Consider the following 13,359-nt stretch of genomic DNA (forward strand, 5'->3'; position numbering starts at 1 on the left):
CCCACCTCCTCTAGTCCACCACCACCCCACCTCCTCTAGTCCACCACCACCCCACCTCCTCTAGTCCACCACCACCCCACCTCCCCTAGTCCACCACCACCCCACCTCCTCTAGTCCACCACCACCCCACCTCCTCTAGTCCACCACCACCCCACCTCCTCTAGTCCACCACCACCCCACCTCCCCTAGTCCACCACCACCCCACCTCCTCTAGTCCACCACCACCCCACCTCCTCTAGTCCACCACCACCCCACCTCCCCTAGTCCACCACCACCCCACCTCCCCTAGTCCTCCTCTTTATTTTGCCTTTTTTATGTTCCCTTTCTTTCCTTTGTTTTTGTGTCAGATCTCCCACTGCTGACTTCCATAGGCTGAATGAGGACGGAGAGCTGTGGCTGGTATATGAAGGGTTAAAAGAGACCAACAGGTTAACCGTGCGTGCGTGCGTGCGTGCGTGCGTGTGTGTGTGTGTGTGTGTGTGGACCAGGGATGGTGTGGGGCTGTTGACTCTTGCTCCCTCATCACATATTTTCTCCTTCCTGCTTTCCCAACCTCCTATAGTAGTTCTAAGAATTCTTCTTCTTCTTCTCTCTCCATCCCCCCCTCTCAGACTGTTGGAGGGCCAGATGCAGCAGCAGCGGCGTAGCTATGACAACGAGGTGGAGGTGTTGCGAGGGGAGTTACAGAGTGTTAAAGAGGAGAATAACCGTCAACAACAGCTGCTGGCCCAGAACCTGCAGCTTCCACCAGAGGCACGCATAGAGGCTAGTCTACAGCATGAGATCACACGACTCACCAACGAAAACCTGGTACGTTACACACACACACACGCTTACACACACACACACACACACACACATCGTATACAGACACATGTACACACTCATATACACACATACAGACATGCACTGAGTGTACAAAACATTAAGGACACCTGCTCTTTCCATGACATAGACTGTCCAGGTGAATCCAGGTGAAAGCTATGATCCCTTATTGATGTCACTTGTTAAATCCACTTCAATCAGTGTAGATGAAGGGGAGGAGACAAGTTAAAGAAGGATTTTTAAGCCTTAAGACAATTGAGACATGGATTGTGTATGTGTGCCATTCAGAGGGTGAATGGGCGAGACAAAACATTTAAGTGCCTTTGAACGGGGTATGGTAGTAGGTGCCAGGTGCACTGGTTTGTGTCAAGAACTGCAACGCTGCTGGGTTTTTCACGCTCAACAGTTTCCCGTGTGTATCAAGAATGGTCCACCACCCAAACATCTAGCCAACTTGACACAACTGTGGGAAGCATTGGAGTCAACATGGGCCAGCATCCTTGTGGAACACTTTCGAGACCTTGTAGAGTCCATGCCCCGACAAATTTAAGGCTGTTCTGAGGGGAAAGGGGGGGGGGTGCAACTCAATATTAGGAAGGTGTCCTTAATGTTTTGTACACTCCCGTGTATACACACGCTTACAAACATGCAAACGTGTACACACATACAGTCACATGCACACACATTTCAAAACACAAATTGTATTACTTTTGCAAAAATTATTTAAACATTCAAAATGTCAGGGATACATGAACACACTCACATACTCATACATGATCACTGGCCCCACCAAAGAAAACCTGGTGCCATCAACCAGCACTTCCCTTATTGGTCAGTAGTGGTACTGTGTCCGACACCACCCAGGTGTGTGTCCTGTGAGAACACACTCTGATGTGTGTGGCTGTCACCTAACAGGAGATGCTGCTGACTGAGGATCCAACAGCATATCGCAGCGCCAAAGTCAACATATTACGACGGATGGTTGTATGTAGAGTCTCTAAGGACATTGTGTGTGTTTCTCTGCACGTGTGTGACCACTAACAGAGTTTGGTGTGTGTTTTTTATGGAGCTGTGTCAGATTTCTACTCTAACTCTGCAGCAGTGTGTGTTAACCCATGGCAGACAAATCCAGTAGAGCACCTCTTCTCTCTAACTCACATAGGAGGTCAATGTGTTAAACCCAGCACCTCTTCTCTCTAATTCACACAGGAGGTCAATGTGTTAAACCCAGCACCTCTTCTCTCTAACTCACACAGGAGGTCAATGTGTTAAACCCAGCACCTCTTCTCTCTAACTCACACAGGAGGTCAATGTGTTAAACCCAGCACCTCTTCTCTCTGTTAACACACAGCCAAGCCTTGTTTCAAATCAGCACCCCGACTCTCTCTAACCCCACAGAGGACCAAATAAGTACCCCCTATTTTAAATCAACCCCCTCTCTTTCTCCAACCCACTGGGTAATGGAGCCAGTTTTTTGTCTGAACTTTGACCTTTGTCAGCTTCTTGTTTGACCGCTGATCCCTTCGCTTTGATAAACTGATCGATTGCTGCCGATCTCACCTCTCTCTCTCTCTCTCTCTCTCTCTTAGGACCTCATGGAACAGCTGGAGAAGCAGGATAAGACTATCCGTAAGCTTAAGAAACAGCTGAAGGTGTTCTCTAAGAAGATTGGAGAAATGGGAGGTAAGGAAGGAGACGTACCTGACCGTCTGTGTAGATGGGTGACTGTTGGACCTGAACTTGTGTATATCTATAACTTGTGTATATGTACCTAAACGTGTGTGTGTGTGTGTGTGTGTGTGTGTAGCTGGCCAGGGTGAGACTATATCTCCGGGTCAGATGGTTGAAGAGACGGTCCGTCCAGTGAACATTCCTCGTCGGGAGAAAGACTTCCAGGGAATGTTGGAGTACAAGAAGGAGGATGAGCTGAAACTGGTTAAGAACCTCATACTGGGTATGTAACCTCCACTCTGACCTCTAACCCCGACCTCTAACCATTCTCAATATTGCACTCTCTCTTTTATCCGTCTCTCTCACCACCTCTCTCTCTCTCTATGAGTGTTAGAAATACGTTTTTCTGTTCATACATCGATACAGGCATATATATAGATAATCCAATAGTCTATTGTAACAATCAATTATCTCTAACAGAGTTGAAGCCTCGGGGTGTAGCGGTGAATCTGATCCCAGGCCTCCCAGCCTACATCCTCTTCATGTGTCTGAGACATGCTGACTATGTCAACGATGACCAGAAGGTCAGGACCCTGCTCACATCTACCATCAACAGCATCAAGAAGATACTCAAGGTGCGTGTGGGGGGGTGCCTTTGATATTGATCTATGCTGTGTCCCAAATGGCAACCTATTCCCTTTATAGTGCACTACTTTTGACCAGGGTCCATAGGGCTCAGGTCAAAAGTAGTGCACTATATAGGGAACAGGGTGCCATTTGGGGCGCACACCCTATGATGTCAGTAACACTACAGTAAGTTGCTGTTATACTTGTGTAGTAACCCTGTAGTTCCACTAGTAACCATACTGCATATCCATCTCTTCTAATTGTCCCTCTCCTCTTTATCCTCTGTCAGAAACGGGGGGATGACTTTGAGACAGTCTCCTTCTGGCTGTCCAACACCTGCCGCTTCCTACACTGTCTCAAACAGTACAGCGGAGATGAGGTGAGACAGGACCCAGCACACACACACACACACACACACACACACACACACAAATGCTTACAGACCGAGACGACACACACACACACAAACAAATGCTAAAACAAATACACAACCAAATGCTTACAGACCGAGACACACACACACACACACACACACACACAGTCTCAAACAGTACAGCGGAGATGAGGTACACCCCAAAACACAGACACACTTTATTCTTGCGTTGCTCCAACTTGTTTGTGTCTGTTTCTCTCTCTTTCTCCTCCTCCTCTCTGTTCCTGCAGTCGTTTATGAAGCACAACACTCCTAAGCAGAATGATCACTGCCTGTCTAACTTTGACCTGGCTGAGTACCGTCAGGTCCTCAGTGACCTGGCCATTCAGATCTACCAGCAGCTCATCAAATGCATGGAGAACATCCTACAGCCCATGATCGGTGAGTATACCACGCTGTGTGTGTGTGTGTCCTGTGTGTGTAGGATCACACCACTAACGTGTGTGTGTGTGTCTCAGTCTCTGGTATGTTGGAGCATGAGACCATCCAGGGTGTGTCGGGGGTTAAGCCGACCGGTCTGCGTAAACGGACATCGAGCATCGCTGACGAGGGAACCTACACACTGGAATCCATCTTACGCCAGCTCAGCGCTTTCCACTCCACCATGTGTCAGCACGGCACCGACCCTGAACTCATCAAACAGGTGTGTGCACGTGTGTGTGTGCACGCGTGTGTGTGCATGTGTCTGATCCTGTGTGTGTGCATGTGTCTGACCCTGGTGCTTGGTTGTGTTCTGACCCCCAGGTTGTGAAGCAGCAGTTCTACATCATTGGAGCTGTGACTCTCAACAATCTGCTACTGCGGAAAGACATGTGCTCCTGGAGCAAGGGCATGCAGATCAGGTAGGTTCAGAGAGGGTGTAATGTGTATTAGTATGTATAGACAGACAGTGTCTAATGTGTGTATAGTGTGTGTGTGTGTGTGTGTGTAACGTATATAATGTGTTTGTACCAGGTATAACGTGAGTCAGCTGGAGGAGTGGCTGCGTGACAAGTCTCTGATGCTGTGTGGAGCCAAGGAGACTCTGGAGCCTCTGATTCAGGCTGCTCAGCTTCTGCAAGTCAAGAAGAAGACGGACGAAGACGCCGAGGCCATCTGCTCCATGTGCAACAGCCTCTCCACATCTCAGGTAACCAATCACAGCTCACTATACTGCTCATGTACTAAACTAACCAATTAGAGCCCTTTCTACCGCTCATGTACTTAACTAGCCAATAACAGCCCTCTCTACCGCTCAGGTACTAAACTAGCCAATCACAGCCCTCTACCGCTCAGGTACTGAACTAACCAATCCCAGCCCTCAGGTACTCAACTGACCAATCAAGCCCAATCACTGCGGAGAATGGGACAGGGGATCAAATCAAATCAAGAAGCCTTTTGGACCTAGACTTGGCGCTCCGGTACCGCTTGCCATGCGGTAGCAGAGAGAACAGTCTATGACTAGGGTGACTGGAGTCTTTGACAGTTGAGTTAATAGTTCAAGGTCAACTAATGAAGTTTGTATCTGTCTTTCTGTGTTCCCAGATTGTGAAGGTGTTGAACCTGTACACTCCAGTCAACGAGTTTGAAGAGAGGGTGTCTGTTACCTTCATACGAACCATACAGGTAAGACCCGTCTGTCTGTCTGTCTGTCTGTCTGTCTGTCTGTCTGTCTGTCTGTCTGTCTGTCTGTCTGTCTGTCTGTCTGTCTGTCTGTCTGTCTGTCTGCATATAAATAACTGCAACTAATGTGTATATTCTCTCTCTCCCTCTCCCTCTCCTTCCCTCCCTCTCTGTATCGCCCTCTCTGTATCTCCCTCTCTCTCTTTCTGTCTCTATCTCCCTGTCCTTCCCTCCCTCTCCCTCTCCCTCTCCTTCCCTCCCTCTTTGTATCTCCCTCTCTGTATCTCCCTCTCTCTCTTTCTGTCTCTCTCTCCCTGTCCTCTCTCTCTCTCTCTCTCTCTCTCTCTCTCTCTCTCTCTCTCTCTCTCTCTCTCTCTCTCTCTCTCTCTCTCTCTCTCTCTCTCTCTCTCTCTCTCTCTCTCTCTCTCTCTCTCTCTCTCTCTCTCTCTCTCTCTCTCTCTGTCAGACTCGTTTGCGGGACCGGTGTGAGACTCCTCAGCTGTTGATGGACACTAAGATCATCTACCCCGTCACCTTCCCTTTCAACCCCTCCTCTTTGGCCCTGGAGACTATCCAAATACCAGGCTCCCTCAACCTAGCCTTCCTTACCCGCGTCTAACACACACACACACACACATATATGATTAATAGATAAGCTATACATAGGTACACATGCATTCACATGCATACACAAACCATTCGCTTCCTAACGCATCCAAACACTTACATACAGTACACACACAACGTGTACACACACACACACGCTCAGCTTCCACCATTCGGTAGTTTTTACGTCAGTAGTTGAAAGCCCATCCTCCTCTGCATATACAAATGCTAAACTCTAAGAGAATGCACTGCTACAGGCCACCTTTTTCTCCTATCTTACCCCCTTTTACTGGAGCTACACAGACCACATAGAACCCCATTTAAGACCTAGTACCATGTTCCCCCAGTCCTCTCTTTTCTCCTCTGTGTTCTCTTCTCAGTAGTGTAGTGTTTTCTAGCAGTCCGGTTCTCCCATAGGAATGTATTACGGTACACTAAAGCTAGCTGTCCAGGGCTAGCATCACAGCTAGCTAGCTCCTTCAGCTAAACTCAGCTAGCATCTGTTGTGTTATAATAGGATGCTAACGCTAGCGCTTCTACAGTTAGCATAGCTAGCATTAGATAGTTCTGTTTTGATGTGATGCTAAAGCTAGCTAGCGCTTCTACAGTTAGCTAGCTAGCATCACTTCTGAGTACATTGTTGTCAACTCACCCACTGAACACAGTCAAGCCAAGTGCAGTACCCATTGTCTGTACCATACTTCTTATACATATATAAATACATATAAATATTAATATATATATATATATCACGCTAGGGTATTTTATTTATTGCATTTATTCCGCTCCCTTCCCTAAAATACGTTTTTCTTTGCAGACAGAAAACATAGATACCATAGACAGGTAGACCTATCTCTCCAACTTTCCAGGCCGGAGAGAAGTATGGACATGAAAGACGACTAGAGTCCTATAGTATTATAATGATATTTATGTCGATAGCAGATTAACTATGTAGTATCATTTAATTAGCGCTATTTAATGTAGGTTTTTATTTGTTTAGCTCACAATGTATTGTGCTTTAAGATCTCTCTGCCGTAGCTTTGTCGTGTGTAACCTGCTTCTCTAGTAGATCTGCACTTTATCACCGCTGCACGAGAGGTTGAAATAGATAGAGGATTAGACTGGAACAGAGGTTGAAATAGAGGATTAAACTGGAACAGAGGTTGATATAGAGGATTAGACTGGAACAGAAGTTGATATAGAGGATTAGATTGGAACAGAGGTTGATATAGAGGATTAGACTGGAACAGAGGTTGATATAGAGGATTAGACTGGAACAGAGGTTGATATAGAGGATTAGACTGGAACAGAAGTTGATATAGAAGATTAGATTGGAACAAAGGTTGATATAGAGGATTAGACTGGAACAGAGGTTGATATAGAGGATTAGACTGGAACAGAAGTTAATATAGATGATTAGATTGGAACAAAGGTTGATATAGAGGATTCGACTGGAACAGAGGTTGAAATAGATAGACTTGCAGTAGATGGTTAGATTGGACGAGTAGTTTAGATAGGTATGGGTATAGAGGGATCAAACTAGCAGGTTTAGACAGCTTCAGCTATTGTACTTGCTTCTCCACTTTAAGTAAGTAGTGTCATTCCAACCCCTACTGAGGACTCACACACACACACTAATGACTGTTGTTAAAAACAGAAGCACACTGGATCCTACATATCCACTACCACATCGTTTCCCAAACTATTGGTCGCGGCCCCATGTTGGGGTCGCCAGATTTGAAAATGGGGTAACCCCGGGGTTACGTTAGTAACTTCCGGTAGCCGCTAGATTGTAATAAACAGAGCGGTTTCTGTTTTCTTCTGGCAAATGTGGCTCTATCTTGTGAACGGTTTAAGCTACAAAATATTATGACCCCATCATGAAAGATAAGACTCTCAGGAACACGTATGTGTCTTCTGTTTCCCTCTACAATGGCCACAAGCCTCCTTAGAACAGAGTGGACAAGACCAGGCACTACATCAGACTGGGGGGAGAACAACTTCATCAATGATGATGTTATTTTCTACACAGAAGATCATACAAAATTATTGCCTGATGATCTTCTGAACTTCCCAATACCTTTCTGATGCTTTCCAGTCACTTCAAACCATACTTCCTGCAGATTGAAAAACTGCCAAAGGTACTGTCAGACTGATTTGTAATAGACTGTCTACATGGTGGAGTCGTGATTTTAAAAAAAATCAAAACATCTAAATAAAAAGTTTGGGAACCCCTGCACTACCAACTTCTACATATCTTCACTTCTAAATATCTTCATGTCCTCACCCCACCACTCTCTCTGCTCAACTCCCTATAGGTTATGATGAACAAGATCTATAGGTATTACTTTCAGTATTGTGTGTAACTAAACCTGGTTATCACTGAGCCGGTCTAACAGTCAGTCTGTTTTATTGTAGTTGCTCTTGTAATCCATTGGATTTAGACCCAATATCAACCATGTCTTGAATGTTTTTCCCTACAGCATGTATGATAATGCTGTCATGCCAGCTTTACTCCAGAAACTAAATCACTGCTTTCTAGACAAACTATTACACACCTTGGCTACAGTCTCTACTCTAACCTACTCTAACTCTTACCCCCTTCTTTCATTCCCTACTAACCTACTTTAACTCTTACAACTCCTTCACTGTCTCCCCAACCCCCTCTTCACTGTGTCCCAACATCAGACAAGTCTGTTTTCATGGCTCTACTTTTAGCGAAAGCAGCCATGTTGTTACTCAGCACCAGATAGTGACCAGGAGAGGGCGACATTAGACACTAACTCACATGACTGTGGTTTCTATAGAACCAGACGTTCTTCTAGATGTTCTATAGAGTGGAAGACGATCTACTAACATTCTAATCACTACTACTAAGGCTGAGGGATAGAAAGGACAGAAATACATTCATCATCATATCATCGTTGCCTCTCTTCCTTACTTGTGCCATCAGTGTTCACCTATACCCTATCTGCCCATTAACTATATTTAACCATCAACCTTATTGTTTAACCATCAACTTTATTTTACTGTGAACCTTATTATTTACCGTGACCTTTATTTGCCTGCCAACCCTGACCCCATGACCTTTGACCTTTGTTCCCTGGCCTATAGAGAGACACATGACTCAGAAAAACATATTATTATTACTATCATTGATGTAGGAGTCAAGTTCATGTTTAAACTTGTTTTGTGGTGCAATTTAATTAATATAAATTAATTAATATTCATATTTATTATTGGGACCACCATGAGTGTATTGTATAAAAATTAAAAATTGCCTTTTTGTTACATTTTTGCAGCGTTGCATTTTAATGAAGGATTTTTAGGAATAGGTGATAGGTTGTGCAACATGTGTATAGTGATACCAGATCTAAAATGCATATCTGCAACTTGGACGATACTGGAAAACGATACCGGCAATACTCCAGGTTTTACTCTTGTGAATGTTTTAGAGCTGTTGTTGATCATAACAATAGGATGACTTCATTGTTACTCATGTTTTGGACAAAGCCTTACATATGATTTTAAAACACAATCATCTCCTGTCATTGTCTCTGTTTGTGTCAGTCCGTCTGTTACACAACTACTGTTTTAAAAAGTAACATTATTATTATTATTGAGTGTTTTGATAAGTTGTCCTTGGATCCTTTTTTCGAAGGCTGGGATGGAAGGATTGTTCTGCTTTCTGTCTAGATGCACTTTTTGAAATATTTACTGAACAAGTTTAATAAACGCTGATAAAGTTAGCTCTGTCTGCCCTTAACATATCTGATATTATTATCATTTCTTTGTGATCATCATTGAGGTTTATGTTCCTTCAGAGAGGTCATATAGCTGTGGTCATTTACACAGTAGAAGGCTATAGTCTTTGTGAGTATCCCAAACGGCACCATATTCACTATATAGTGCACAACTTTTGACCAGGGCCCATAGGGAATAGGGTGCCATTTAGTACAGTAAGGGAAAAAAGTATTTGATCCCCTGCTGATTTTGTAAGTTTGCCCACCGACAAAGACATGATCAGTCTATAATTTTAAATGGTAGGTTTATTTGAACAGTGAGAGACAGAATAACAACAAAAAAATCCAGAAAAACGCATGTCAAAAATGTTATAAATTGATTTGCATTTTAATGAGGGAAATAAGTATTTGACCCCTCTGCAAAACATGACTTAGTACTTGGTGGCAAAACCGTTGTTGGCAATCACAGAGGTCAGACGTTTCTTGTAGTTGGCCACCAGGTTTGCACACATCTCAGGAGGGATTTTGTCCCACTCCTCTTTGCAGATCTTCTCCAAGTCATTAAGGTTTCGAGGCTGACGTTTGGCAACTCGAACCTTCAGCTCCCTCCACAGATTTTCTATGGGATTAAGATCTGGAGACTGGCTAGGCCACTCCAGGACCTTTAATGTGCTTCTTCTTGAGCCACTCCTTTGTTGCCTTGGCCGTGTGTTTTGGGTCATTGTCATGCTGGAATACCCATCCACGACCCATTTTCAATGCCCTGGCAGAGGGAAGGAGGTTCTCCCTCAAGATTTGACGGTACATGGCCCCGTCCATCGTCCCTTTGATGCAGTGAAGTTGTCCTGTCCCCTTAGCAGAAAAACACCCCAAAAGCATAATGTTTCCACCTCCATGTTTGACGGTGGGGATGGTGTTCTTGGGGTCATAGGCAGCATTCCTCCTCCTCCAAACACGGCGAGTTGAGTTGAGTTGATGCCAAAGAGCTCGATTTTGGTCTCATCTGACCACAACACTTTCACCCAGTTCTCCTCTGAATCATTCAGATGTTCATTGGCAAACTTCAGACGGCCCTGTATATGTGCTTTATTGAGCAGGGGGACCTTGCGGGCGCTGCAGGATTTCAGTCCTTCACGGCGTAGTGTGTTACCAATTGTTTTCTTGGTGACTATGGTCCCAGCTGCCTTGAGATCATTGACAAGATCCTCCCGTGTAGTTCTAGGCTGATTCCTCACCGTTCTCATGATCATTGCAACTCCACGAGGTGAGATCTTGCATGGAGCCCCAGGCCGAGGGAGATTGACAGTTCTTTTGTGTTTCTTCCATTTGCGAATAATCGCACCAACTGTTGTCACCTTCTCACCAAGCTGCTTGGCGATGGTCTTGTAGCCCATTCCAGCCTTGTGTAGGTCTACAATCTTGTCCCTGACATCCTTGGAGAGCTATTTGGTCTTGGTGGAGAGTTTGGAATCTGATTGATTGATTGCTGCTGTGGACAGGTGTCTTTTTAGACAGGTAACAAACTGAGATTAGGAGCACTCCCTTTAAGAGTGTGCTCCTAATCTCAGCTCGTTACCTGTATAAAAGACACCTGGGAGCCAGAAATATTTCTGATTGAGAGGGGGTCAAATACTTATTTCCCTCATTAAAATGCAAATCAATTTATAACATTTTTGACATACGTTTTTCTGGATTTTTTTGTTGTTATTCTGTCTCACTGTTCAAATAAACCTACCATTAAAATTATAGACTGATCATTTCTTTGTCAGTGGGCAAACGTACAAAATCAGCAGGGGATCAAATACTTTTTCCCCTCACTGTATGTACCCTTAGTCCATTTCTATGATTAGCCCTCTTTAAGCAGTGTGGATGGACCACTCTTCCCCCCTCTCTCCTTCCCCTTATAGTGTCCCACTCTGTACATGCCCTGTGCCTCAGACAGGCTTGTTCATGTAGTCAGTCTGTGGTACGACCAGTCTTCACTTCATTTGAGATAAACATCTCCAGATGGTTCTTAAAATAGATACTTAATATCTCCCTTTTATGGTTTTGACAATTGAGGTCAATGCTAAAGTATCATATTTCATGACATCATCACTAACCGACGCATCTCATTGTTCTAATGATCTAAAGACATCATACAGTCCACCTGTGGTAGAGATGCTGAACTCTGCTCTTCTCCTCTTCATCTCCTCTCTTCTATTCGCTTCTTTCTCCTCTCCTCTCGAGTCCCATGTGTACATCAGGAGAACTGGACTGTGTGTATAATTCCTGGTAGCTGTACTTGTGAATGTGTTCACCATTAAGAAACTTGGAATAAGTTTAAATTGTCAAACTCTGTAAAAGACAAATAAAGGAATTCAGCACTGTAAATATTTGTTTATTTTTTTTGTCCAAAGCGAAAGGCAAGCTGTGGTCATGAATGGATTATGAAAATATAGCAGTTATTATAATATTGTATTACTTATAAACATTCTGCCATGGAATTTTAGCTTTTAAGTTTAAAACCTAATGTTAAACAGTTAATATTGAATACGTTATAACGTTAACTATTTCTGCCTTCAGACCGTCCAGTGACTAGCTGACAGGTCTGAACAGGTAATACAGCCCTTATTAACAACATATCTAGGATCAGATAACCTTTACCACCAACAATAACATTTGCCATTAGAGAATGAGAAACAATCTGACCTTGGACCAGTGATTACGGACAGCTTCTACCCAGTCCTAATACCCTGGCCTTCGTCCCAAATGGCACTCTATTCCCTTTGTAGTGCACTACTTTTGACCAGGACACTACTTTTGACCAGGCCATAGGGTTCTGGACATAAGAAGTGCACTTTATAGGGGATATGGTGCCATTTGGGACGTAGCCCTGGTCTGTGTACCTGGTCTGTGTACCTGAGGGTATTACTGTGGCGCGGTCAAAGCCCTTGGTAAGTAGCTTAGTGTTCCCTCTCTGTCCCTGGCCTCCAATCCTCTAACTAACCTAGGAAAACACTCTCCTCAGGATAGCATACCGTCTGACAGACAGACCAACTTCCCTCACTAGGTAAGAACTATATTATATGTTTGTTATCTTGATGTCATGCAGTTGTGTTGGAAACAGTTGGTAAACTATTTCTTTTTTAAGGTCAGTCAATCCAGAAAATGTCAAGAACTTTTAAAGTTTCTTTAAGTGCAGTTGCAAAAACCATGAAGCGCTATGATGAAACTAGCTCTCATGAGTTACCTCTGCTTCAGAGGATAAATTCATTAGAGATAACTGCACCTCAGATTGCAGGCCAAATAAATGCTTCACAGGGTTCAAGTAACAGATACATCTCAACATCAACTGTTCAGAGGAGACTGCCTGAATCAGGCCTTCATGGTCGAATTGCTGCCAAGAAACCACTACTACAGGACACCAATAAGAAGAAGAGACTTGCTTGGGCCAAGAAACACGAGCAATGGACATTAGACAGGTGGAAATCTGTCCTTTGGTCTGATGAGTCCAAATTTGAGATTTTTGGTTCCAACCGCCGTGTCTTTGTGAGATGCAGAGTAGGTGAACGGATGATCTCCGCATGCGTGGTTCCCACCGTGAAGCATGGAGGAGGTGTGATGGTGTGGGGGTGCTTTGCTGGTGACACTGTCTGTGATTTATTTAGAATTCAAGGCACACTTAACCAGCATGGCTACCACAGCATTCTGCAGCGATACGCCATCCCATCTGGTTTGCGCTTATGGGACTATCATTTGTTTTTCAACAGGACAATGACCCAAAACACACCTCCAGGCTGTGTAAGGGCAATTTTACCAATAAACTGTTGGAAAAGCATTCCTCATTAAGCTGGTTGAGAGAATGCCAAG

The 13,359-nt window shown here is 44.3% G+C and overlaps 1 protein-coding gene across 1 annotated transcript in view; it reads left to right on the plus strand.

The window, feature by feature from the left end:
• LOC311111669 (unconventional myosin-Va-like) overlaps positions 1-5,964 on the plus strand; it is a 48,090-nt gene extending 42,126 nt beyond the window's left edge. The window contains exons 29-41 of the mRNA XM_084154458.1: positions 348-428; positions 612-810; positions 1,741-1,809; positions 2,415-2,508; positions 2,633-2,779; positions 2,977-3,131; positions 3,413-3,502; positions 3,787-3,937; positions 4,015-4,199; positions 4,301-4,398; positions 4,511-4,685; positions 5,081-5,161; positions 5,625-5,964. Of these exons, the coding sequence (XP_084010584.1) occupies positions 348-428; positions 612-810; positions 1,741-1,809; positions 2,415-2,508; positions 2,633-2,779; positions 2,977-3,131; positions 3,413-3,502; positions 3,787-3,937; positions 4,015-4,199; positions 4,301-4,398; positions 4,511-4,685; positions 5,081-5,161; positions 5,625-5,777 (1,678 nt within the window). The 3' untranslated portion in view covers positions 5,778-5,964. The remainder of the gene's footprint in view (positions 1-347; positions 429-611; positions 811-1,740; positions 1,810-2,414; positions 2,509-2,632; positions 2,780-2,976; positions 3,132-3,412; positions 3,503-3,786; positions 3,938-4,014; positions 4,200-4,300; positions 4,399-4,510; positions 4,686-5,080; positions 5,162-5,624) is intronic.
• Positions 5,965-13,359: the final 7,395 nt, after the last annotated feature.

Source organism: Coregonus lavaretus (assembly GCF_964263955.1).
Source record: "Coregonus lavaretus genome assembly, chromosome: 37".
Classification (NCBI taxonomy): Eukaryota; Metazoa; Chordata; class Actinopteri; order Salmoniformes; family Salmonidae; genus Coregonus; species Coregonus lavaretus.